This window comes from Amblyomma mixtum, chromosome 5 (assembly GCF_055824585.1).
Source record: "Amblyomma mixtum isolate Tamu chromosome 5, ASM5582458v1, whole genome shotgun sequence".
Classification (NCBI taxonomy): domain Eukaryota; kingdom Metazoa; phylum Arthropoda; class Arachnida; order Ixodida; family Ixodidae; genus Amblyomma; species Amblyomma mixtum.
This window is the reverse complement of record NC_143016.1, coordinates 61,018,440-61,045,078: the sequence shown is the minus strand read 5'-3', so window position 1 is coordinate 61,045,078 and position 26,639 is coordinate 61,018,440. Positions and strand designations below refer to the sequence as shown.

The 26,639-nt window shown below is 44.3% G+C and overlaps 2 protein-coding genes across 5 annotated transcripts in view; one reads left to right on the top strand and one right to left on the bottom strand.

Moving 5' to 3' along the window:
• LOC149342387 (uncharacterized) overlaps positions 1 to 8,148 on the bottom strand; it is a 92,156-nt gene extending 84,008 nt beyond the window's left edge. Inside the window, exon 1 of the mRNA XM_089546794.1 lies at positions 8,058 to 8,148. Coding sequence (XP_089402920.1) covers positions 8,058 to 8,148 — 91 coding nt within the window. The remainder of the gene's footprint in view (positions 1 to 8,057) is intronic.
• SCAP (SREBP cleavage activating protein) overlaps positions 6,782 to 26,639 on the top strand; it is a 54,828-nt gene continuing 34,970 nt past the window's right edge. For 3 of the 4 annotated variants that reach the window (XM_089544659.1, XM_089544660.1, XM_089544661.1), the window contains exons 1-8: positions 6,782 to 7,047; positions 13,836 to 13,986; positions 17,947 to 18,061; positions 22,446 to 22,603; positions 22,705 to 22,842; positions 23,964 to 24,040; positions 24,161 to 24,275; positions 26,444 to 26,631. In XM_089544659.1, coding sequence (XP_089400785.1) covers positions 13,838 to 13,986; positions 17,947 to 18,061; positions 22,446 to 22,603; positions 22,705 to 22,842; positions 23,964 to 24,040; positions 24,161 to 24,275; positions 26,444 to 26,631 — 940 coding nt within the window. In that variant the 5' untranslated portion in view covers positions 6,782 to 7,047; positions 13,836 to 13,837. Of the gene's footprint in view, positions 7,048 to 13,319; positions 13,987 to 17,946; positions 18,062 to 22,445; positions 22,604 to 22,704; positions 22,843 to 23,963; positions 24,041 to 24,160; positions 24,276 to 26,443; positions 26,632 to 26,639 lie in introns of those variants that run through there. The other variant, XM_089544658.1, reaches the window with a different exon arrangement.

Here is a 26,639-nt window from a genome sequence, read left to right as displayed (position 1 = left end):
CCAGGAGATAGGGTAAAGGCATTTCTGCCTCCTGAACGGTCGATAGGGTCATCGCAACGTAGGAATAAGCTTAAAATTGTCGTTTCCCTGTCGCCTCTTGTACTACTGGAGGATTATTGCCAGGAGTTCGGGACTAAGGCCTCTAGTTCCCTTAGCTGCCACCCCGGGGCGGATGACCTTGAACATTAAAAAATAGTGCACTGACACCATCCGTGAGGTAGGAAAGAAAGGGAATGGCAGAGTGGCTGCAGAACAGAACGTAATAGGCCACTGGGCTTAGCGGCGTTGCCTCGGCACAGCGCGCTGTGCCGAACTCCAGGTAATGTAGTAAGGTAATAGTGGTAAGGTCTGTTCCTGAGCACCTTTACGCCGTGACGTGGTTTGCTAGCATCGGCAATCATTGATAGCAATCAGCGCCACTGCCCACAAGGAATGAGGTGCTAGTCGGGAATGCTTCCTCCTGTACGACACGCATAATGGACTCCGGTCGTTACGAAGGTAGGCGCGCTGCCAAACAATCTCATGCTGGCGGGATAACTTTATAGAACGCCGACGATTTGAGGTGGAGATAGTTTTCACGTATTCAGCACTTACCCACATAAAGATCGTATATAAAAGGCAGCCCTTGTTTGGATCTTATCTGAAGTAGTGTTACTACCATAGAGAAGGGTTAAGGCTAAGGAAGATTTTGTAAATTTGTAAGGACGCAAGGGAAGTGCAAACTGCAAATTGTGGTGGGAGGAGGAGTAAAAATTGTGGGGTTTAATTCTCGAAGGGACACATTTGCTACGAGGGATGCTGTTGACAAGGGCTTCGGATTGATTCAGGCAACCCGTGCTCTTCAATGTGCACTGACATCGCGCACAGCACACGGGCGCTTCTGTAATTCGCCTGCATCAAAATACGGTCGCCGCGGCCTGGATCGAACCCGCGACCATGTGATCAACAGCCGAAGGCTAAACCCACATAGCAATCGCGGCGGCTTGCTCCGCGAAGTGCATTAAAAACAAAGGCGGTATGATTGGAGCTTAGACTGCCGCTCTCTTGAGCCAAAACTTTTTTCCTCGTTTCTTTCCAAGAAAAATTGCGAAACAAAAGTTTGTTTTTTCTATTAGCTACATTTGCGCGTTAATTTGTTTATTTGAAGTCTTAATTCTTTCGTCTTGTTCTTCGCCGTACTTTACATGTCGTTTGGGTGACGTACTGTTGTAAACAAGCAAAAATGAGGAACTGACATGCCAATCAATGACCCGAGATTTATGAACTGTACGCTGAACTGTACGCTGAACGAGATTCATGAACTGTACTGCATCCCCGGGGGGGGGGGGGGGGGGGGGGGCAGCTTGTTATGCTTCAAAGAAGAAAGTAACGAGGAAAGAAAGAACAGAGAAACATGAGAAAAAATAAAGGAAGAAACAAGGAAGTAAAGAAGAAAAGAAGGATTAAAGTAACGAGGGCAAGAAAAGAAAAATAAAATACTCTGGAATATCGAGCAGTGTCGCACCTCTTTTCTACGGCTATAGGAGGCCAGCAAGTGTACAACTTATACAACGTTTCGTCATCGCGAACGTGGTCTTCTGACTTCACGGCCGCAAAACCAAACTTTCAGTTCCCAAGCTCATCACCGCCGCGCTGACGCACGAACTATCCCCTGCTTTGAAGTACCGATCGAAACTGCTATCATCCTCAGCCGTATGCAGCCCCTCAAGGCCCGCCTAAACGCTGTGCAAGAACCCTGTCCCGTATGTCTATGACGCAAGAACATCGCATTTCTCGACGAAGGCGGAAACCTATCCTTCTCTTTTGCTCACTTGCCTGTCTCTTTGCAATCTACGCTCCTCTGCAAACAATGTATCTCCTCGGTTTAGCAACCTCTGCCCACTCGTTGCCGGGGATTTCACGTACCCGCCGCAATCAAGACAAATACGGCAAGAAAGACCGCCGCGGTATCCACGGCAGTGACCACTCATATCTCATATCAGTTATCTGTTCTCTCAATGACTCATCTCCACTCCACTGCCCCGATTCTGGTCGAGTTACCTGTCGTCGACCTCATTTCTGGAAACCTAGACAAACACGATCTTCACCGTACACCTCCACACAGCAAAGCTGAAGACAGATTTACCACCTATAGTAGGATACTACCTAAAAAAAACAGCAGTTTCTAACACTGGGCCGCGATCCGCGGCGTCCTGTATTACTCCGCTGGCCAATCGCAACTGTAAACGAAATTAGCTTTTTAATGTTTGACTACATCAAGCAATCCATGTATCAAAATTCTAGAGCTCATAATCTTTTTTCTTGTGATAAGCTTCTTTTTTACGTAACAAGAAACATTTAAGCAGCGGACTACTTTGTTGTCGTGGATGAATACTGTGCGCGGAGGCTGAATGTGGGTGGAGCTTCACTGCAGACTTAAGTTGTATCTGACTATAGTTAACACCACACGCTTTGCGGTCTCGGCTTTACAGCAATGATGACCCACCTGAATGGACGCGTTTTAGACGGGTCGTCGTCACCACGGTGGAGCACCGTGATTGTTATCGGGAAGGAACGAGCGTGGAAAGTGCTGATAGCGTGCGCAATGAAACGTTCAGGGGCGGCGCCAACGAGGATTCATCCATGCTCAGATAAACTCCCGCTCAAGCGTTTTGTCAAGGGTCATCAGGTTATATAACGGCGAAATGCGCCGCCAACAGAGTAAGGGTAAAGCTTTTTAGAGCACGTTCTCAGGCGCCCGTTCCTGCGTTCCGCGTCGTAGTCGTCGGCGTTGTCTTCGTAACCCGTTGTCCAAGTAGCAAGCGGAACGCCACCTGGAAGGTGGCTACCTCGGCAAGATCTCGGAGGGTGTCTAGCGCTTCCAAGACCGGGATATGTACATAAGGTACATAAGGAAGAGCGAGGAAGGGGGATGAGGTAAACCAGACTAGGATTCAATATTCACAGGGAAGGAAGGGAAAACAGGTAAAATAGGGAAAACCGAAAAGGTATACCTAAATTGCAGTTGCGATAACCACGCTTCGCTGTTGCATCTTGTCGAGCAAGCACTCCCTTAAGAAGTGAAGTAGTGCTTGACAAGCCTTCAAGGCTATCGTTCACTGAAGCCACCATCCGAGGATACTGTTCTCTGTTAGAGGGCGGAAATTAAGGCTGCGAAGTGCACTGCACGGAGCTTGTCTTCGGCACTAAAAATGCACACGAAGTAAAAGGCACGATCTTTGCTCGTCACAACCATGCCGTTCATAGGAAGGGTTGTCGACCATGTGAACGACGAATAATGCACTTGTAGAATGAACCATGCCAGCAGGCGGTCAGAGATCTAGCGCTGATGATCGAGCACGCGGTGCGCGTGTCGAAGGACGGAGAATGCGCTCGGTATTCGCAGTCGAAAAGGGCCGGACGGTGATCACCCTCAGCACGCAAGAAAGGAAAATGAATGCGGCATTCTTCAGTATGAATCCCAGCAGTTTTTTTTTTTTTTTTCCGCTACAGAACGAAATGGGATTCAGTCCTGGAGCCGCATTTTGTAACGTTCGGGCTGATCCTGGTATCTGCTGTGCATGCCATCTTCGCCCTCACCGCTTGGGTGTCTAGACGGTGGCTGTTGCGGCGCCATCTTTTTGGGGCCATCTGTCGGCCTCAACGACGGTCGCCGACGGAATTTCATCTAATGGGGCTAGTAATGCTTTCGCCTTAATATAGACCCAGGCTTTTTGCTTGGCAAGAACATTGGTCAGTGCGTAAACTTTCTTAATGGCGTCCATGCAGACCAGTTCCACGCGCATGTAGTCATATTCGTGTCATGACCTAGTACCAAGTGAGGCTTTCAGAGTGCAGGTCGGTGCAGGTGGCGACAAGCGAACTAGACAAATAGTTTTTCGCTGCACTTCTGGGCGTAATAAGGCATGGCGGTCGTTATGACGTCGTTTCAACTGATCACTATTGCAGCGCACCATTTAACTTCACTTTAGACGGTCTGTGTCATTGAAAAAAAGTCGTTATTTCTGACCAGTTGATTCCCATAAAGCGCCTGCTACTAACGCTATCAACGTTCACTAAATATGGTATGTTGAAAGCTCCTGGGGTTCTCGACCCCGTCTAGAAGCGTTGAAAGACCTTGCGGGCGCTATCGGCCTTTATCGCTCAGTCACTTCGGCACCGTGCGCATTGAACAGACGCCCGTGCGGCTTATCTTGTGTGCGGAACTTGAAGCGTTTTTTCCTAAGGCAGGTTTCCACCCCCATTCGTATATGACACCATTTTCACATCGACAGCTTAGCCTAGAATCAAAATCACTCGAAGGCTATCGATTACCTCAAATTTTTCAACTTCACTATGCTATAAAAATTGCATTGTCACAGAAATTATTCCCTGATATCTTTGCCACGTGGGAGAGAAAGTTTGCGGTTGCAGTGCGCTCGTTTAACTTGAGCTTTCGCAAGCGCTTGCCGATAACTGACCAATCGAGGCGCTTGTCCATGGAATTGACGAGCGTCTCAGAATACCTCTGGGCATGGATGGCACCGTCTTCATACCGTCGTCAGTCAGCGGTGCGTCTTACGCCGTCCATCTTACACGTGTAAGCACATTCTGTAATAAGTTGTAAGCTCCGGTGGTTCTCTGGCACTGCAAGCTTTCACATATTGAAAGTTATGCCGAAAACAGAGCATTTGGCAGTGCACTAACCAGGAAAATTCATTTCCTATGCTGACTTCTCCCATTTAGGGGTCAGTATGCAGGAAAATTTGTTTATTGGGGTTTAACGTCCCAAAGCAACTCACGCTATGAGGGACGCCGTAGTGGCTCTAGAGGCTGCCAGATTCCAAGGAGTCTTGGCCAACCCCTAGATCTGGGCCTTCGGCCCCTTGACTGTTTCAATAAATGTTTACCAACCAACCGTAGTGAAGGGCTCCGGAAATATCGACCACCTGGGGTTCTTTAACGTGCACTGACATTGCACAGTACACGGGCCTCTAGAATTTCGCCTTCATCGAAATTCGGCCGCCGCGGCCGGGATCGAACCAGCGTCTTCCGGGTCAGCAGCCGAGCGCCGTGACCACTGAGCCACCGCGGCGGGGCAGTATGCAGGAGAAGTCAGTTCCGGCGTAGTAACAGCCATTACAACACCGCAACTAACTGCGTATGCACGCGGCAAAACATGTGCTGCCAGCACACGAAGGTTGCTTATTCATCGTCAGCAGGAGTAACAAGTGGCCTTACTGCGTGTTAATTTGTGGGATCAAAAGTTGTGCACTGGCCATTACAATGGTAACAGTAAACAAGAACGTTACCTGCGAGTGCCAAGCCGTCACCCAACGTTCGCACGTAGCAGTAGTTGCAGTGGTACGCTAACGATAAACTAGAACGTTCGGCTATGCCTCCGTTTCGTTGAGTCTCCGTTCGAAGAATATGTTTAGCGTTCACGCACGCTGCAAACTAACCGACCGTACCTCCTAAGCGCGCATTTCCTGTCGTGTACGAACTCCCGAATGTTGAAAACAGGAATAGACAACCCGCCTTTGATGTGTTCATAACCGCAACTCGTCGTCATAACGGAAATTCCTCAGTTATACTGCGTCTTTGAGACTCATGCGATTATGTCGTCGTTGCTTGCACGTGTGCGAAGGCAGGAAAATGTTTTCCTGACCCCCCTTACACATCCTCCCCCCTGAACCCCCTTCTCATCCTCTTACCCGTGGCGTGCGAATTGATGCTTTCCGTCCTACGCTTTAGGAAAGCGGGCGGGCAAAGCCATGGAAGCTCTCCGCGGCCTTGAAGCCACGTGTTAAACGTGCTGAATACACGGAACTGTGTACAGCTCCATAGCTGAAGTTCTATCCTTCACTGCATCCAACGCCACCAATTCTCGGTGGCGTTGTACTGCCTATTGTTTTGTTTTCATTTTTTTTTGTCTCCTTCTAAACCTGTTCCACTCCACTTCAACCTTCAATTTCTAATCCTACACCTTTTTCCTGGGAAGCTGCCCTTACCAGCACCATCCCACAGTAACAGTGACTGCTAATCAAACGGACCTACAGGATCATGGCAACAAATGGGACCCTGAGCTGATGGTTCCACTCAGGAAGGAAGACACTAGCAATTCATATTGAATGAAAGTTTTTTTCCAATTCCTTCCTTCAGCTATGCATGGATTGATTGATTATAAACATTTGATTCGTCGCAAAGAGCTTGGTGCTAAGAGGTGCGTTAAGTTGTCGAGAGTACATAGCCCTCGACGACTTTGTCAGCCCACTCCACCGCCAGAACTTGCGTTCTGGGGTTATACTGAGCTAGCCAGCACGCCCTCCCATTGCTCGAGAGAAGGAGCGGTAACTAGATCACCCGGATGTGGCTCTATTTTGCAATCCCATAGAATATGATCGTAGTTGGCTCGTTGGCCACAGCAATGCATGGAGAGAAAGAGAGAGAGAGAAAGAGATAATACTTTATTCGCACCGACATGGCTCTCGGGGCAGGGATGGACATTTATAAGCATTTGATGGTTTGAATTTACCGCCAATTTATATTTGCTAACTCATTTTAGGATACAAACTGACGAATTAATTACTAAGCAAGCTGTTAAATTGACTGAGAAATCTAATTTTCAAAATTTCGCTGTTCAGCATCGAGCTTCCTTTTTTTCATTAGGTTTGGCAAGCGCTAGCGATAGCAGCGCCACAAATGTATAGACGGAAGGCTTTGTAAATGTTTTTTCTCATGCTGTATGAAGGGCAACTATGTTCTAGTTCGTAGTTCTCTCCTCTCGCGCTAGGAGGCGATCGAAAAAAAAAAAAAAATTACCGTGTGCGTTTTTGCGGCAGTCATGTTGTTGGTGCGTTGCGTTCCGTTGATATCACCGGTTTATAGTTCCGACTTGTTAAGTATTGTTAGCGTGAACAGACCGTGAAAGGTCGTGGACCTACACAGTTGCTTTGATGCGTGTTCCCAAACGCCGGCGCGCTTTGACATCGAGTGTTTTGACTTGTGGCGTACCCCTGGCGAGGTGAAGCCACGAGCACCGAGGGAAAACCACGCATCGTGAGCAAGGTACCACCTCTACGTATGAAAGCTGAATCTTAAACGTGGTTTAGGTTACCTCGTTAGTTTCATTTCTTGTGATCGTTTATTGATTCGTCGCTTGTTTGTGGCGGCTGAATACGCTTCTCTGTGCTCGGCTCGCTATTCGTTTACGATTACTGTGGGTCACGCTACGGATTTACATGGTTTTCACCAGCTGGATTCTGCTGTAGACGTTCTACCATGTGGAGTTTTTTTTTGATGGCCTGGAGGACTCGCAGTGCAAAGGCTGATGCGCATGTCATTTTCGGCAACCCGCGTTGCCTGCGGTCAGCAGCGGCCGCACGCTTACCGTAGCGTACTATGATACGGGAAGTCCTGGCTCGTGCGCGTGACTCATATCGGCGTTTACGCCAAAGTAAGCTTCTTGTCAGCTTCCACGTTGTGATTACTGCGAGCACTTCACTAAACTGCATGCAAGTTGAAAGAAGAGGATGCATTGCAGGAATCGATTGTCAGCACGAAATCAACACCGGTTGCCGCGGTTGTATCCGCAACTGACACTTCCTTGAATTTGCGGCTTCTCCGTGTGAAAGTTCCTTAGTTTTTGCTTCATGCACTGTTGCAGTCCGTCGAAGCTAAGAAGTGCTCACAACGCACGCTGCCACGATTTTCGGATCTGGCTTTTAACACGTAGCCTTCGTTGATTGAATCGTCCTGTGTCGCGCATTTTCCGTTATAAGTTGTGTACGTAATCGAGGAACTGACAGTAGAGGCCACCGGTACCGTAAGCATTCCCTCCACATGGAACGAGCACTGCTCTCTCACGTTGCCAATCGCGCGAAAATGCTGCATAGTTGTGTGCTACAGTTGCCTCGACCGCAGGCATGCCCGGCTGTTTCCTTCTCCAGCCTGTTTATTCCTTGTTTTCTGGTGATTTCCCTGGTCGAGTCGGTGAGGATGCAGCGCTAACACATAGCTGTCGGAAAGAACGAACTCAATGTGCCCATGCGCCGAACCGGCGACGTCTCGGGTCTCACGGCGAGGCGGGAGCCGCGTCGATGCGGGCCGGAAGCATGCCGCTGCCGCCGACAGCATCGCCACAGTGTCGGGTTCATCCTGGTATCGCATCACGACTTCGTCCGCACGTAACGTTAGCACCGGAGATTCATTGCTGCAGATAGACGTAAGACCAAAGCAGAATGCATGGGGGAGAATTCTGTCTGTTCAGTTTGTATAGTGCTGCAAGAAAAACGTTCTAGTATTGCTGTGCTAGGGCACTAATGAGAGGATTGTTACTAGTGGAGAAGTACTGAGTGGACATGCCATCGGAAAAAAAAAAAAAAGAAGATTAGTTAATATTTTCTTATCAGTGAGAGTTGTCACGCTGAATTTTAAGCAGGCCTGCAACACAGGAATCTGTGAAATGTGTCTTGTGAAATGCGAACCTTGTCTGTTATTCATGGATCATGCATCTGTGCTTTGCTGTGTGACGTCATTTATTAGTTTATTCAGAGGTTGATAAGCCTGTGCTTTTTCATTGTTCTCGGTGAGTGTGTGTCAGTACCAAGACTGCTCTGGAATTCATGAACTATCTCGCTGCCACATATTTCAGCTGCTGCGTCACATGTCAGTGGTTGTCAGTGAGGAGGTTATCGGGAAAGAAAAGAGACAGTATATACCTCACAAACTGAACTTTACTGTAAAGGAGGGGGTGAAGGAGGGGATAAAGGAGGCAGAGAAAAACAGCCACATAGTGGAGGGCTGCAGATAAGTTTCGATCATGTGAGATTCAGAAACGTGTACTGGCACTGCACAGCACAAGGCCATTTTTGCATTTCACCTTCATTGAAATGTGGCCAGCGTGGCCATTATTCATTCGTCGATCTGTCGCTGGTAGTGCACTTGGTATGTAGGTGATAAGACACCAGCTATTGTTGTAGTACTATTGGTACTACTACTAGCACTAACATGACTATTTTCAGATCTGAGAAGCGGTACTGTGACCATTGACTTCACTCTTTTAATCACAAGGCTTCACAACACTTTTCCAACCTGTCCAACCATTATGCTAAAGAACGTCTGAGCTAAATGCAAATGCACTATGCAGAATAGAAGGCCTACTTTGTTGCTTTGAAAGTCACTTTTTATTTCGTACATGCGTTTCAGCTTTCTACCCTTGATTTCTACATCCTTTCTACTTCTGTCATGTTAGGACAGGGATAGGGCTGCTATTTTCTGGGCTCATTTAGCATCTAGAATGGCAGGTGACAGTGGGAGCTAAGGGACAGCAAAAGTTGTCCAAGCAAGTAAGATGAACTGCATGCCAATGCTGGCAGTAGTTTGCTTTTGCAAACAAGCAGAAAAAGGAAGAAATGAAACATAGTCACTATGCAGAGCATTGCCGTAACCTTGATGTGGGCCCTCGCATGTAGCTGCCAGTGCAGTGGGAATGATGAGAGCGAGAGGGAAAGCACTGAATTTATTGACAAGCAGTTTTTGATCATTCATAATGTTAGTACAATTGGCTGTGGAAGTTCTCCTGTAGTCAAGTTCCACATGTGGCTTAACTTCATTCTCAAAAGATCTTTCAGTTTTACTGAATGGTGTTTTTGAGGCTCCTTTAGCTTGTTATGGGCCATCTGCATGGAATGCACTTGGTGCTTTTTTTTTTTGTTTTGCTAGATTTTCCTGCAGTTCTGTTTGTCCTTGTCAGAATTTGACTATTTTTTATGAAGTGTACAGCTAGCCTCTCTGCAGGTGTCTTTCTGTTATGTGCAAACTCATGGGTGAGGCTTGTTGTAAAAGGAATGATAGCAAATCTGGCTCTCGTTTTGAAAGAAATGTGTAAAGCTTGTGCTCTTTCATAGCTCCCCTTTGTGGACAGACTTCCTTTTTTTTGTGGATTTTTTCCTCATACCAACTATATTAGCATGCTTTTTCTGAGCGGCATATATTGTGTTCTCTCATGCCGTTGCAGTTGACTGAGTGTGCAAAAATATAAAGTTAGCCATGTTTATGAACAGCTTTTACAAAAATGGGCTTTTCTTGCGCTTCTAGTTTTGTTTGCAATTATAAATGTAAGTTGGTGCAGTCAGTGAAATATGTGTATGCTTGGGAGGAGATTGCACATGCCATTAGTGATCTGCGGATGCTTGCATGTTGACTTTGTGGGTTGATTACGTGCAGAGTATTTCATTTCACCACAGCTGGTATTTTTGCCCCCTATGGAGGCTGCACAGCCATGTGTTGACGAGAATTACTCTGCTTAAAATGAATGAGTGAGGGCTTACTTAACACTTCACTGCATCATGGGTCACTGGTGAATCACGTGTATATTCATTTTATGCAGTCGCAAACTCTGAGTCACGTGATAAAGTCTTCGGACAGATGAGATTTTTCAAAGAGCCTTCCAAAAGCATGCATTAGAGGTTGTTATTGCCATACCCAACAGTGAGGGTGTGGCTCAATGTTGGGTCGCGCTACATCCAGGAAAATTTAAGGGTGGTTTGGTGGCCACAATACACAGATATTAGAGCTTCGAAAATCACTGCTGCTGTGAACATGTTGAAGTGGCAGTGCTTTTTAGCAGTTTAGTAACCTTTTTTGTTTTTTTTCACCAATTCTTGCAGTGTTGTGAGAGTGGCCCTAACTTTGTTTTTTAAACTGATGCTGAAGCTGTATGCTATTTCTGTCTTATATTGGCTCAGGTTTTTGGCTCAGAAGTTCTTCTCTTCTCTCAGCCCAGTTAAAAAGATATATTGTTAATTTCTGTTCTTGCAGTAGGCCAAGTGTTCACTCTTATTCACCTTTACCTTTTTGAAACTATGAGGCAAGCTTGTAGAAAACTTTGCTGTTGAGAACACAAGCAGGTTTATAATGCATTAGCCATGATGATTGTAGGAGTGTGGGGAATTGCCTAAAGCCTTTTGATGCTGCATGACGAACCATAATGTGCAGAACTTTCAGCTGCACTTTCAGACACTCGGCGTTATCTGTTATGGCATGGCAAATTATTTTCGTGGCTGCGTATTGGATTCTTAAGTTGCTGAAAGTTTGTTTTTCCCTTGAAAGGATGCAACACCCCACGAGCAGTTTTAAAGGCACTCTGGAGGCTCTGTTGTCACCAATATTGCAGAATCATGGGAAATTTCCCATATTGTCGGAAAAGCTAGCTACAGAGGGAAAAAAGGGAAATTTATTTTTAACTCATTGAAAATGTGGGAAATCTCGGTGTCATGGAAAACTACTGTTCCGAGTGTGTTTTCCCTGGAAAATGTCTTGAGACACAGTGAAAAGTCATAGAATCAGACAATTCTCCTGTCGTCTTCTTTTTCCTGCCTAGCCTTGGCTGCAGAACCACAGAAAGCTGTCCGGGAGTATAATTAATCGCGGACACAGCACAGGTACATTGTACACGAGTCTGGGGTGGGACGCCCATGGCCGCATTCTCTTTTGGGACGGTGGGGAGGGCACAGCTTTCTCATTTTCTCATAGTATATCCTCCTCGTGCACACTGATTCCAGGAATTCATTCAGATACCTTGACAACTTTTTTGGCAACGCAGCAGAGCCTAGGCAAGGTTTTTGTCCCCGCACGGGAAGTGCGTTGATCATTGTTCGGGCTAGGAATGCGGAGGGGTGAAGGAGGTGAGTTCGAGAGAGGGGCGGGGTCGCCAGGTCACTCCCCACGGCCCGGAGACAAATGCCCGCGGCACCGGGATTTCAATGGCGGATACACCAAAGACGCCCATATGTTAGTTCTGAAAACATGAAAAGGGGGGGCCCCCCTCCACTTCGGTTCGTTCAACCTCATTTCTCACCTTCTTTCATCCCTCCCCTCAAGGCGTAGATGACATATGATAACTGTTGGCTTCTGTGATGCACCTCTGCAATAAAGTTGCTTCATGCCAGAATCGTGAACTTGCAAAGACAAGAACGTGTGGACTTCGTCGATGCGGTTTGTTTCGCATGCATCAGTACTTGGTCCGGGTCTAGATGTCTCTCCAACATGCCATGAGAAAATGTGTTGTTTAGACCGTGCTGCGAGATATTTTCATGCAGGCTGAAAAACATACATTTTGAATTGAATTGAATTGAATCCAAACTTTATTTCACAAATGTGCACATTCTTTAGAATGAGCCACAGGCCAAAAGCTAAAGAAAATAGCTTGAAAATGCCTGTGGCTCATCTAAGAGCCATGTTGTAATTTGTACCTCCTAAAAGCAAGTCGTGCATGCTCCAATTTCATCTCAAAACTTATCAAAATGAAGTGACGATGACGATACGATGAAGCACAGCGCAACAGGTTTTTGCCGGAGGGTTGAATCTGCAGAGAAAGCTGTGCTGTGGAGATGGAAGCCACTACGAAAAGCTGTGTCTCTGATTTTCATAATTCATGGGCTTTGTATTTAATTTTGTCGGGCTAATTTTTTCTGTTGATTTCCTTGGAGGCATTCACTCTAAAGTTATTCTTTTTGCAAAAGAAATACTTTGTGGGAAAAAAGGGAAATATTGAGTTCAGAACTTGGAAAAGCCAACTGACCAATGCGGCAACACTGGTTGTCACTGGTAAAGTTTGATTTTTGGCTTGTTCCAGACCACTTGCTGTTCCATTGTGCAGCGTCGCGGTACATTTGTTGTGCATGGATAGGATGCTGATTGCCAGCATGCTTATATTTGTTAAATAGTATCGGGTGATAGCATTGTATTACACGAGTACACTAAGATAGATATGTGTGTTCCACTTAGTCTGCCATTTGCCATGAAGCTGTATAGCTATGGCGTAGTTGTCTCTTTTTTCTTTTTTCCGAGTGTCAGCGATTTTTGAACCACCTTTGAAAACAGTGGGGCATAAAAGTTGAGAATTGCCGACTCCACCACTGAGCTTGTGCTCTGAAACATGGCAAATCTCGCATTCAGCTATGTCCATGGTTGATTTTTGTCGGCAGTCTATGTAGCAGTGACTCTGAGGGCGTTGCCTCATCATCCAATTTTAGTTCAGAGGGCAAAGAACACCTGAGGTAACAGCCCAGAACATTGGCAGCAGTGCCTTGGTTAGTTGATATGCTTACTTGATCTGTCTATGTGCTTGGTCATTTTTTTTTTCCACATTTCAGTGATATCGTTCCTGCTTTTACTTTCGTCTTTGTGTTACTAGGATGCCCGTTTGCTTCCTTCAAAAATGCAGGACTGTCCACAGAAAGTGAAGGAGCTTCCATGATGTCTGCTTTTTTCTGTTTTACTTTTTCAAATGGTCCGCAAACACTTTTATCTGGAGAGGCAAGAAAGGGAGAGTGTTACATAAGCCAGCAGCTCTTCCCCCCTGCCTTCCTCGGTCGAGCCCACTACAGCAGTCCACTGCCGTCAAGTGGTCACTGAGACTTTCGAGTCGCCCCTGTGGGTGACCCTGAAAGCTGCTGGGTATCAGTGGCCGTTCTCTGTCTGTTCCTGCTCTTGTCGTCTCCGCTATCCCTCCGAAAGTAATGCAAAAGCTTTGGATTACGCCGGAGCATAAGTAACAATGTGATAAGGCAGACAGGGAGGGAGGGGAGAGAAGCGAAAGATAAGATTTACTACAATGGGTGGCTGAGCAGCCAAGCTGCAAGGGAAGAGATAAGGACTGATGCCCAGTCCCCTGCGTTTAGAGTTTAGAAGGCACGCTGGGCGCAGAAGAAGTGGACTGCCTGTTGACGGCGCCTGTGTGTGTGTGTGTGCATGTGCATGTGGAGGCAGCATGGCTCCCCTGTCGTGTTGCTGCTACTCTGTGAAAAATGGCCGAATTGGCCTTGTGACACGCCGGCGCATCTCCCTTCCAGCCATGCAGGGTGTCCAGGTAACATCATCGCCAGCCAAGTCATACACCATCAAGGACAGGATTGCCCAAATCTACTACAAGCATGGCCTCTACTGCTCCAGCCACCCACTCACGCTCATCATATTTGCGATCTTCACTTTCATGGTGGCCTGGTGAGACCATCTGCTGCTTTCTGCCTGGCTATTGTGATTGACTTGTACAAGCACTTCATTAGTAGTCATTGGCTAGCTTGTGTATGCTTTTATTTTGTAGTTAGTGTACTGGAAGCGATCCGGAACAGATTTTGGTATCTTTGTGAAATGCCTTGCTTGCCCCTATTGCTCCTTAGCTTGGGCAGTGGCAATCTCTTTGATTGGTTTGGGAAAATGCGAAGTTCCTCATTTTGGTGAGAAAATTTTAAATAGACAAAGACTGTTGCACATTTTATTTGTAGACTCATATTGCTGTTAGTTCTCTTTTTAGCTTTGTGATGGATTACATAGAACACTGCTTGCGATAGAGCTGTTGAATTAAGTGCATTGCAGTTCGTTTTTGTCGAAGGTACTGCGCTAACTTCCCTTAAAAAATGGTGCGTGGTGTGGCTTATATACAAGTATATAATTACTGCAGAGTAATTGCCTACCAGAGCTGCATACAAAAGGAGAGAATTTAGTGGCATAAATTGAGGTTAGAGACTTGGAACTTAGCTTAAGCTGCAGTGGAAAATTGTGCCTTGGAGGATAATGCAGATGGGTCTGAAAGGTGAGTTTACAAAGATGCTCTAGCTTGGGCCAAACTCTGGCTTTCATACGACTGAAATAAATGAAGAGTGCACCTACTGCGGCGGCCTGTTTTGACGGAGGTGAATGCAAAAGGCGCTCGATGGAGGCGGAATGCAAAAGGCGCCCGTGTGCACAGATGTCAGTGCACCTTAAAGATCCCCAGGTGGTCGAAATTATTCAGGAGACCTCTACTACACCTCTTTCTTCTTTCACCCCCCACCGTCCTCTCTTCCCTCACAGAGATATGCGAGACAGATGTTGTGCCATTTCCTTTCCTCAGAAACCAATTTATTTACAAATGCTGCCCTCAGGGAATTGCTACATGGATCTTAATAAGTTTGTCGTGCTTAAAATGTTACAGGTTTAGGGACTTTTAAAAGCAAAATTTTGATATAAGGAATAGTTGCATAAATCATGAGCGACAGAATTTTAACACGTCAAATTATCGTTTATACAGCACTTTGGTTTTATAACAAAAGTAGTTACGACAATCTCCTGGAGCTTTAAAACAAACGAAATTGTCGTCTTAAATTACACTGTATGAAAAATTTTTGTGGGTTGCTGGAGTTTTCACAGAGTATATTTCTGATCTGTCAAAACTTAGAATAGAATTTAATAGGCCAATCTTGTACTGTCTAAATGATGTTGTGTTCTATGCCCACTTTCCTTTGGCAGCTATTGAGGTAGCATTTCAAACATTGTAGTTCTTTTATTAACTTCAGTAATTTCTTAGGAAAGGTTGAAGGCACAAGCCAGTATTCTGCTTCAAGATCTTGGCTTGTAGATATAACAAGCCTCATCTGTAATTCTTCATTTGTTGCCAGATATAAACGTTACCCTCTTTCTTTTCTGTTGCTTAAGGAGAAGTTTTATCTAGGCCCCTTGTTAAAGCTTTATTTTTAAGGAACAATTAAAACATCCACATTCTATGAATGACAAGGTATAATAGCTTCGTCTACTTTTAAAAGGAGTATAGAAACCAAATTTTGGTTGCGTCTTATTCTTCCTAATGGTGGGTAAAGCATTGGTATATGTGGATCACAATGTGGTATTTGCGTACGACTGGTAAATAATTTATTGAGGCAAGCTGATGGCGAAGAAGTGATTAAATTGAAGTTCTTTCGTGCCTCATGTGGCCTGTATTGAACTTTGATGTCATAGGCCTTATTCAGCTGTTGAAGCAGAAAGCGAAATAGCATGAGAGCAGAAATTCAATTATAAATTATTTAGCTGTCGTTGGTGGCTACCACATGGTGATCCATGTGTACTAATGTCTTGCGCATCATTGCAAAGAAGAAAATGCAACCAAATTTTTTTTGTCTATGTTTCTTTAGGGGTTCTGAATTGTAGTTTTTGGGTTGTAGCGCAGCTGATGCTATCATTTCTTTGCTGAAAAGGAGGGTGATAATTTGCCTCTGTTAAGAATGGTTGCTTTTACTTAATGTGGGAAATTCCAGTGGGATCCCAGCCTAAAGCCTACCTGAAACACTGGCGAATAATTCTTTGAGGGCGTTGTTTTGTAAAATTGGTTTGTGGGAAAGACGTTTCAGATCTTTTTCTGGTGCTTCATAATGTACATAGTACGTAGTGCTGTTTTAGGTTCTTAGAGTTAAGTATTTTTTTTATGGTTTGATTCTTTATAACTGTAACAACTGTCTTGCACCTTCCGGTTCAGTAAACCAAGAGGCTGCTACCGTATAAACATGCTACTATATAATTATCAAGCATCACCCTTGTGCAGGTTTGCACTGTTGTCCAGATCAAATTTTTAGTATTATTTTCATGTCTGAAAATTTTCTTGTACAGAAATTGAATACCTCCAGTTATTTGATTATTTTGTAATAATCTCCATTGAAGCATTAATAGTAGAATGTTAGTTCTATAGGTGCTGGCTTTACTCATGGCAAAAATAATTAAGTGCATTATGGCTTGCTGAGGAAAGAGGAAAAGAAAGAGGAACGGGTACCGGCCAGCCTTGCTGCCTCACTAAATGCTGGTACCTGAACGGTGGGTAGCAGTTAAAAGAGGGGAGTGAAGGTAGAGTAGAGACAGACTGGATGAGGGAGGAAGGCAAGAAATAGCGTTGCAAAGCTTGTTTTTCTATATTCCGACAACATGTATGTAAAAGAACCTGTCAACATATGTGTCTAGAAAGAGGCTGTTTCTGTAATTAGTCTGATCTGTTATTGGGCTGAATATCTAATGCTGCAATACATGCAAGGTTGAAGAGTTTACATCATCTGCATCAAACAGGTGTTAAAAATAATATTGTGTAAAGAATGCCCAGATGATTCTGGGTTCACTCTCCTGAACATGTTCATGTATTACATGTTCACAGGAAAGAGTTTTTATTATCGTTCTGGCAGACTCGTGAAGCTAACCTAGCTTATTTTCAGATCAATGTGTGCACGTTTCAGAAACTTTGGTTTTTGCTATAACTTCTCTTCGCATAGTGCGCTGCACCTTTTTATTACTGGCAACCTAAAAGTGTTGCTTAAAAATGTGCACCACATTTTTTTTTACAGAGTGATATGCTTTTGCGAAGCTATGCATCCATTCTTGTGAACGTCTAAATTGAGTGCATTGTTTTGCTGATAGCACAAAACTTCTTCTTGCACTCAACAATGGCTATTCAGTTGCTAAGATGACGAACCATCTGTTTGCCTACAGGGCATCTTGTGGGGGCTACAGTAAATGCAAGGGCCTCCACGTGTTTCTCAGTACACAAAGGGCATTTTTATTATTTGTAAACCATCCTTTCTAAGAGAGGTGTCATTCATCTGAGCCTGCAGGAGTGCAGCTACTGCAATGAAGTACTGTTTGAAAGTGTGCCTTATTCCACATTTCATTGTAAGCAAAAAATAAAAAGAAGGCTGCCACTGTCAGTCTCTTTTAGTGTGCCACATATCTAATAAGAACCACGATGACTTAAAACCGATTGGAGCTATTTAGTATGGTGGATGCCAAGATATCTAGAAATGTGATGTCTTTGTTGAGCTGGGAATTCGCATATAAGTTGCCTAGGTCTACTAAAGAAAGGCTTAGCAATTTGTTAGCAAGTTGCAATGAGGCCAATACATGCTGTTTCGTGCATTGTATTTTATTGTTTTTATAAGCTGGGACTTGTTCCTTGAATCTGGCAGCTCAAAATTGTATTTGAATGCTGCCTTAATTTTTCTTACCTTTTTGCATACTGCACACAAACAACCATTTTTAATGGCCCTTGGCATCACACAGTGCTTGGATCATTGGAGGCCTGCTTTCTTGTCATGCTGTCATGTTCTCACCTCATATCTCTCTTTCTCGTTCCTTTAATTTAACCTCCCATTCGTGCTTTTTCTGCTTGCCCAGCTACCCATTGTTGCACATCCCGCTGCTGGGCAGCTCTTCACAGCAGTTTGCCACACCGATCTCAGTCTACAGCGCAGAGCTCGATGCTGATTCCCAGAGAATTGGCCCTCGTTGGGTGAGTCAAGGCGGGTGCAACTCGTCCCTTTGTGTGTCCGTAACCTCTCTCAAAAGATCAGTGCTACGGGTAAATGTCAGTAGCCAGATGAGATGTCAGACTGCTTTTGTGCTCGGTTGTATTTCACAATTTGTGGAGTATACATCCATTGCATTGGCTTAATTATTTTTTTTTTGTATCGCTGTGGCATGAACAGGCTGGTATCAAAGCCATAGGGATTGGGCTCATTTTGAAACCGTGATCAAATGTGTCAGGCCAAATTCAGGCCTTTGTTGCTAAGTGTGCTTTCTGCTGAAACTCTACTTGCTGATTACGCTAGAAAGAAATGTTCGTTCCCCTCTCATAGGAATAACTGAGTGGCTTCTTTCACACAAGAAAGAGGTGGTGTTGCTATTTCAATCCACGCCGCATTTGGGCAGCAACCTTCTGCCATCTGCAGTTCTTGCATTCATGTGTCACGATGTAGTACCAGGCTTGGCAAACTTGGAGCCAGAGCCGTTGTTGACTGTACTTGTTAGTATTCACTCAGTTGCTTCAAAATGTCCCTCATTCTGATAGTTCTGGCAGATTCTAGTTTCTTTGGAGTGTTTTACTTTCTGTATTTGCACAAGTACCCCAGGTGAAAATCGTAACTGGTCAAACTGGTTTAAGAAACAATTTCCCAGTTGATTCCAGTTGTTCCCAGCTGAGTTCCAGTTGCAGCCAACTGGTATCCAACTGGAATCAACTGGGAAATTGTTCCTTAAACCAGTTTGACCTGTTACACAATTTTCACAGTGGAAACGTTTGTCATTTGCAGAATGTAAAATTTTGTTTGTGATACTTTTGGTTTTGCTTTTGTCTTTGCCCCTCGGCAGCTGTTCCCTAAGCAAACCTGGGTGAAATATGTTCATCAGGAAATGGAGCAGTGCATGCATTGCATCACTGATAATTTGCACTGTTGGGAGGCTGCTGTTCTTGTCTGGAAGCAGGAAATATACCATCTTTATGCCATGCATATTCGTCTATTTTGCACAGCCCTTCTGTATACAATTGATATGCCAGCTTTCTTTAGAATACATTATAGGAGGAGAAATGTGCTGAAGAATTCTAAAAACAAATTATTTGAGGCCAAATTAACAGTAAATTTTAACTCATTCTGGTAATGGGTTTTGCTGGTGGCAAAGGGGGCTTCTAACAAAAAAGGAAAGGTGTGGTCATTGTTTTACGGTTGACAGATCCCTGAGGGAAGGGTTGAAGGAGGGAGAAATGGGAAGAGAGGAAGGCATGCAGGTAAATAAGTCATGGTGAAGTACAACAACAACAACGAAAAAAGTGTGTTGTACAGGGTAAATATATATTACATTAGTTAAGGCACATTTTGAACACAAGCAGAGTCACTAATGCTTGTTTATTGATACACATGGTTTATTTCACTCTCTAGAAGTTTGGAGGGGGAAACCAAAGAAAGGGGCCGAAGTACAGCATTACTGATTCTAAAGGAAGTTCATTTAGTTATTGTGCTTGACAGACTATTAAGATGTGAAATGCCTTTAATTGCATTTTTTGAAGCTTACTTTCATGTTCCAAGTAGAAAACCAACAGTGTTAAATGTATTAAAATGTGTTCATAAGTTAAATGTTGAAATAATTGAAATGCTTGCATAACAAATATATTGACGGTGATGTGCATTAAATATATGCACATTTTTTTTATATGTTAACAGTTTAATGGTTCTGTAAATAAAAGGCCTGATTGTTTTATAAATAAAATGCCTGTGTTTGGACCCTAAATGCTTGCCATATGTGGACACCAATTGCAGACCCAATCACACTTGTTTTGGGCGGGTTGAAAGGCCAGCTTTGAACTTCTGGGCAATTCTTGGCAGTAGTAGTTGCATCGGAAATTAACTGGCCTCCAGTACACAGAGCTTGCATGTTGAATGCAGTCATAGAATTATTGAGGTACAGGGCTGCATGGCTTGCTGACCATGAGTTGAGGGTGCAGATTCGACGCACTCGCTTTGCCAAGCACGTGTTGCAACTGTCGTGCCACACTCCACGCATTGTTCACATCGATGTCAGTTTTTGATTGCCATGTGACATGACAGTGTTTGAGCGCACTGTACGCTCTGGCTGAGTATTGGGGATGCATTTGCAGCAAGTGTTGTTGGCAAAATGGAAGCACAGCTGCTCGTGACCGACGAATTGCACAGGTGTGCACCTTGACAAGGCTACAGAGTTCATGCCACTTGCAAGCTGACCTCAAACACAGTGCCTACCACTAGGCATCATATGCACGGTTTAAAGAGCTTTTCAACAATTATAGACAGTTGTGGTTGGGTTTATGTGCATTCTTAGTCAGCATAAACAATTTTATGAAGCCCTTCGGAGTGCTTTGCCTGTATTTTTATTTCTACGTCTTTAAATCAACTCATGGTTTACAAGTGCAAATATTACGTAAGAGTATGTAGCATCTTATTTGTGTAATTGAAGCGACAGCTTGCAGTAGATACAGACGCTTTGGTAATGCTTACTGAGAGCTCTCAGACAATTGCTGAATGAGCTGATTCCTGACTTCAAGAAGAGGCAAGGGCTGAATCCATGAGACTGTTCGCATTGGAAACTACTCGCTTTTCCGAGGATCGCCGTGCGCAGTTGGCTGCGTCGTCACGCGTCATCACGTTGGCTGATGACATGCAGCGATGCGGCCAGTCACGAACAGTGGCCCCCAGAAAAGCGGGCTGATTCCTAAGCAAACCGTCTCGTGGATTCAACCCCAGGATGCGAAAATGAGACATATTTGTTAAACTATAACGAGCAGCATTTTCACAAACTTGTATTTATTACACTGAATCTTTGCGGGCTTGTGATTTTTTAAAGCCTTCCTCTGTAGATATATTTAGCATTCTTGGTGGATTCATTGTCTCCTGACAGTGCTGTTGCAGTATTCTGTGGCATGGGGCACTGCATTTTTGTCGTCGCTTAAACATCCATTTGTATGATGTACTAATGTGTTTTAGTTTCCTGCTGTCAGAAGTGTCGTTCTACTTGTGACACATTAATGGGAAAAAGGCATATGTGCCTTATGATGGAAGTATGAATAACCTTAAAAAAATTATAATTTTTAAAAAATATTTTTTTACTTTGCTTGTTCTTTTGGATCCAAGAAAGGCCTTTATGCTTTCCATGCCTGCTATCTGGTGACTTTGTGGCGACCTTCCCAGTGAGTTGGCAGCTACTGGCACCAACTTTTTTGCCTGCACGCAAAGTGAAAGCTGGCACCTCGTTTGCCCACCATGCATCTGTGCAGGGGGGGGATGCCCTGTTGCTGTAATCTGTCCAACTGCCAGGAGGATGTGTAATCAACATCTCTTTCTTTTGGCTTCTTGATTCTGCTCTGTGCATCTTTATCAGGTTGCTGGAGCGGGGAGATTTCCCCATTTGTTTTGTAGTATTGCTGCTTCATTGTAGGCTGATAAGATATTTGTCTGGCCTGTTCCATGTCTTCTCTGGGGTGTGCCTCCCCCCAACCCCTGTTATTTCGCTGATAGCAGAACTGCAGGGCGGGCAGTACATTCATCTCTCAGGCATTTGAACCCGAAAGGTTTTACTGCAACTGCACCATATTGTTCATCACCTTCGAGTGCTTTTGATGGTTGAGCCTTGGTCTTTCATTGATCTTTCATTTTTCAGCCTAGTGTTTTATACAGTGGTAATTGTTTTCTACCTGACTTCTGTCATATTCTTTATGTGCAAGTTAGTAGAAAGATAAATCAAGGAACAACAATGTGGCTTTCACGATTGGCAGATAAAGCTTTTTCTTCTTTTTATTGCCTTCCTATAGCAAAGGGCTCTTGCTCTGTCTTGTTGGTGCTGCTATGCAAGTGCTATCTCTTTCTTTCTGTAAGACTTGAAGTACTACAACAGCAACACATGGCTTTTTTTTTTGTTTTTCAATTCACGCTGCGGGGGCAACACCCGCTTGTTGTGCCATTGTGAGCACGAGTGTGTATCTGCACTTGACTTGTGTGTAATGAGAACAGCTGATCAGAGAAAAAACTATAATAACTCACGTTGTACAGGGTTAATCTGCATCATAAGTGGCTTACCATTGATGCGTGGTTTTTACTTAGGCAGAGATGTTTTAATTTTGGAACGCACTTTAATTTTATTGCTGTACTTGGCTTTCATTGTTTCCTTATTTCGGCGTTGCAAATTTTGTGCTTTCCAAATTTCTGTTTTGCACTTTTCTTTGTACATTGCATGCACTCCATCTGTCCTAAACCCATAACAAGGGCAGACTGATGACTCCTATTTTATTAACTAGGACTGAAGGTTGAGTGCATTGTTTTAACGTGCATACGTAGTCACTTAACTTTGGGCTCAACTGTATCTGTTTTCAGTTTCAGGGTCCACCCGTGGCTTATGTGCAGCAGATAGTGGTCAAGGCAGCTGTGTCCCCATGGCAGCCAGACCTACTGCTGATGGACGCCTTCCGGTCGCCACTCGCCGAAGCCTTCCGTATCACAGAGATTGTGGGGAACCACCAATTTGTGGACAGGCAAGCACACAGGCGTCATCACTTGACATTCTCTTTCACCTGCACGGGAGGCACAGAGTTTATTAGGTGGAATTTTTGTTTCTCTCCAACCTCCTCTGCAGCAATGGAACGAAGCACACCCTTCAAGACGTGTGCCTTCAGGTGGCTGAATCAAAGGACAGGGTAGCCGCATCATCACTGCCCCAGTATGGCTGCCTCATCCTGTCTCCCACCTATGTCTGGAAACAGGACTACAACAGGTGGGCACCGGAAAGGTGGATAGGGGAGGAGTGCTGCTAAGCAGCAAAGGAACAATGAAAGCAGATAGGTTAGCGAGAGCAGTGTCCTAAACTGTGCGAATGGGACATGCCTGGGAGAGATAAGGATAAGAGAGAGAAAGGGAAGACATGGCTGACGTGTTTGCAAGGAACTGCAATGTGCAGCCAAAGACTGCTGGGATAAGAGTGTTGACACGTGTGAAGAGCAATGAAACACTCCGGTTGGCCCTTTGCTGCATTTCTGTCGAAGCTGCACTAGGACCACTTCTGTTGTATCATTCAAGTTGGAGTGTCACCATTTGCTGATTACTATATGGAAGACGAAAATATGTACACAACTGAATCAGTGATAAAAGTTTGAATGCTCAGCGTGACTGCGAGTGCTCTCCACCATGTGTACGAGCATGCTAGCAGTGCTGGGAAGTGAGGGGTGGTAAGTCAGGAGGATGAGAAGCAGCAACTGGGACAAAAGCTGTTCCGGGTTGTCTTGAAGCTCCACCTGCCATTTAATTCTTTCTTGGTCTAGTGCTAAGACTGTTTAATAGTGTAATGACTGTACCATAGTGATGGCCGAGGGGTTTGAGCATGCGGCAGGTGTGCGGTTCTATCCCCCAGAGCTGCTGGGTACTCAGTGGTGATACAGTGGGTACAAGCTTTCCTCTAGCCTATTGTTCGGCTTCTTTGGGGTGAAATGCTCGGCATATGGGTCTTTGACCCCACCTTGAGTCGATGAAAATGGCTTGTGCCATGGTGCTTTTTGGCCAGATGCCCTTGCACCATAAGAATGCATCATCGTCATCAGTAATGCCATTGATGCTAGTCATGATGGCAGGGCTGGTGTAGGGTCTACTTGCAAAGGCAGGCTTACTTTTTGCATTGCTAGCTAATGCATTAGTAGCACATCCTTTGTTGTTGCTTTAGCATTGATTAAAATGTGCTTGATGTTCTCACTGAAACACTGTGTACTAAAAATAGACTAGACAGGGAAAATGGCAAATGCAGGAATGTACTTTTCTGTGTTAAACCTGCACAATGTTTTTGTGAGAAAAAGATAATTAGCGAACTTTTGCCCATCAACTTGCTATTTGTTGATCTCTTTGCAGCTTCCAACATGACAGCCAGCTTCTCATGAGCATTTTCAATCAGAAAGATGAAACGTCAAACTCGTACTACCTCAGAGGTGAACCTTGTTTCTCATCTCTTTGAGGGCATTTTTTTTCATCAAATTTTATTTTTTCAATAGGTAATGCTAAAAGAAGTTTTTTTCATATTCTACTTTTGCGACATCTTTTCTCTGCAGAGATCCTGTTTGGTGTCCCCTGGAAAGAGACCGGAATAAAGAAGTTTTGTGTGCGCAACAGGCAGAGGGTCATCACATTTGCCGTAACCATTGTCCTGAAAAAGTGGGAGCCTAGGTAAATTGCCTTCTCCTTTTTTGGTATCATCTGATGCACATTAACTATGGTGCCATATGTGACACTTTCTGCTTCAAAATTTATTTAGTTAATTAAATGGAATGAAATGCATTTGCCTCTTGTGAACCCAATGATTTTTTTAGCCAAGTTACATTCTTCTAATAATGCATCGGAGTGTTCATGTTTAAATCCAGCTTGCTAGCATGCATTAGTTCACTTGTTAAAGCTTCATTACGAAGGATATATTTTAGTGCACACATTGACGAACATGCCTGAAAAAAATAAAAGGAATTGCAACACACAGGAAGTGCTACTGCTTTTGATGGTTTTGAAATCCAGTGAAATCCACTGGATATCAGAACGATATCCACGATATCAGTTTATCTAACTATAAATTTGCTGTCATATTTTCTCAAAAGGCATGAGTTTTTTTTGGCGAAACCTGTGTGAAAAAGGATTTGTGTTATTTTATGTTGCATCCATTGTTCTCATTTCTTATCTGTTAGCATTATTTTGGAGGTAACCTAGGGCTTTATTCCGGAAATGTTTCATTTTGCATTCCTTTCTTTTAGTGTTCTGATTATCAATGTTACAAACCATGACCTGCTTTACTGGGAAGCCTGGAGGAAGGAACTCTGAACTGATATTTTGTAAAATGCGGCCTCTATTTTGTTTTTCACTTTCTGACATGATGCCTGGATGTGGGCTTCTCGTGTAAAACTAATGAAAGTAGAGTATTTTATTGCTAGGGGTACTCGTAACGGTTCTAAAAGAAAAGATGTCACTTGTGAAGGAGGGAACTTTTAACTTCCATTTGCTTCGTTCCTGCCCCTGTCCCATTCACACTTGCAAGATTTAACACCGTGTCATTGTTCTTGCCTCTTTTGAGAATTTTGGCTTCCGTTCTTCATAACCTGATGGCATGTGCAGCCCTGCTGTAATTAAAATTCCCAAGATTGTAACGTTGCATGCAAAACATTTTTTTCAGGCCCAATATTTTTTGTCAGGCTCTGTAGATGTCCATACTTTGGCAACTCTCCTGTGTATCAGTGGGTAAAAGTGCACGAAGGAAGAGGGCCCTGTCTGGCTACGATTTGCATAGCTTTCTGCCCAAGCCACCTCCTTTCTTGGAAAGAAAGTAAATGAACTTCAATATATGTCATGTTACAGTCTTAGAGCTTAGTCGCAAGAAAGTATAGGGACGCCTTGTGAGAAATGCAGTCACCCTCTCAAGAAAAGAGCTTAGGGGCCTTCTTAATCACATTCTTAAAGACGAAAATGTGATAGCATTTGGAAGTTAGCCCACTCCCTAAAATTCCAAAGGACCCCCCCAAAATTTTTGGAAATAGGCATACTTCAGAAAATAGATTAAGGTGGATTATTGAGTGAATTAAAGTACTGTATTAATTGGTGGATTAAGGTGAAAGAGTGGGTTGGGTTAGTGTAATTCCATATGATAATCCAATGGATGTCACTAAAACGTTGTAGTCCTCAAATTCTCAAACGTGGCTGTGCTGATGATGTCATGACCTTCTCAACCCATCTAGGAATTTCATTACGGAGAAACCGGCAGTTCTTGCAAGACAACAAACTAAATGCTTTTGCATTAATAGAGGAGCTCCTTGCTGCCTCGCTCATTGTGCCTGCTGCATCTTGCATGTTTTATTGGCATTACTTTTACCAATTTGTGCATTGTTGTGCACCCAGTCAAGTGGCTCCTGCGGCTCTTCCTATTGATCTACCTTTAAACCTACACTCCATCAGTTTTGGTCGTCCTATCTCTGCAACTTTCCTAATCTCAACTTCCCATTTGAGTCTCTGGCGCCCCGTGCTGCGTTTATCTTGTGTTGGAATCCACTCGATTACCCCAAGGACCATTGGTTCTTTGTTTTCCACCTACATGTGCTTCCTGTGTGCATTTCCTCATCTTCATCTCAGCTAAGATATTACATTGACTCAAGCCGCTCTTTTCCATTCTTCGTTAACATCGTGACCACGTTTAACTGACATAGAAAATACTATTGGTCTGAGGATTTAGAGTGCACAAAGGAGCATGCTTGCAAAGTTTTTGCTTCTTTTGTGCTCTTGCATGTGTGTTGCCGCTACTGGTTCTGTGGTAGGATGTAGGGCTGCTGCTATTGATGGTGTGCTTTGTCCTCCTCCTCAAGTGTGGTGCACTCCCTGGAGGACAAGCTGCACCAGGCTTTCCCCGGGCATCCACACAACTCGTCGGCCAGAGACCAGGAGGAGCAGGAGATCGTGCATGTCCACTTCCAGTACCAGCACACCCTGGCCGAATTCGTGCCACTGGGCACCATCTATGTGATACTCTTCTTCTACATCTACTACTCTGTCCGTGAGTAG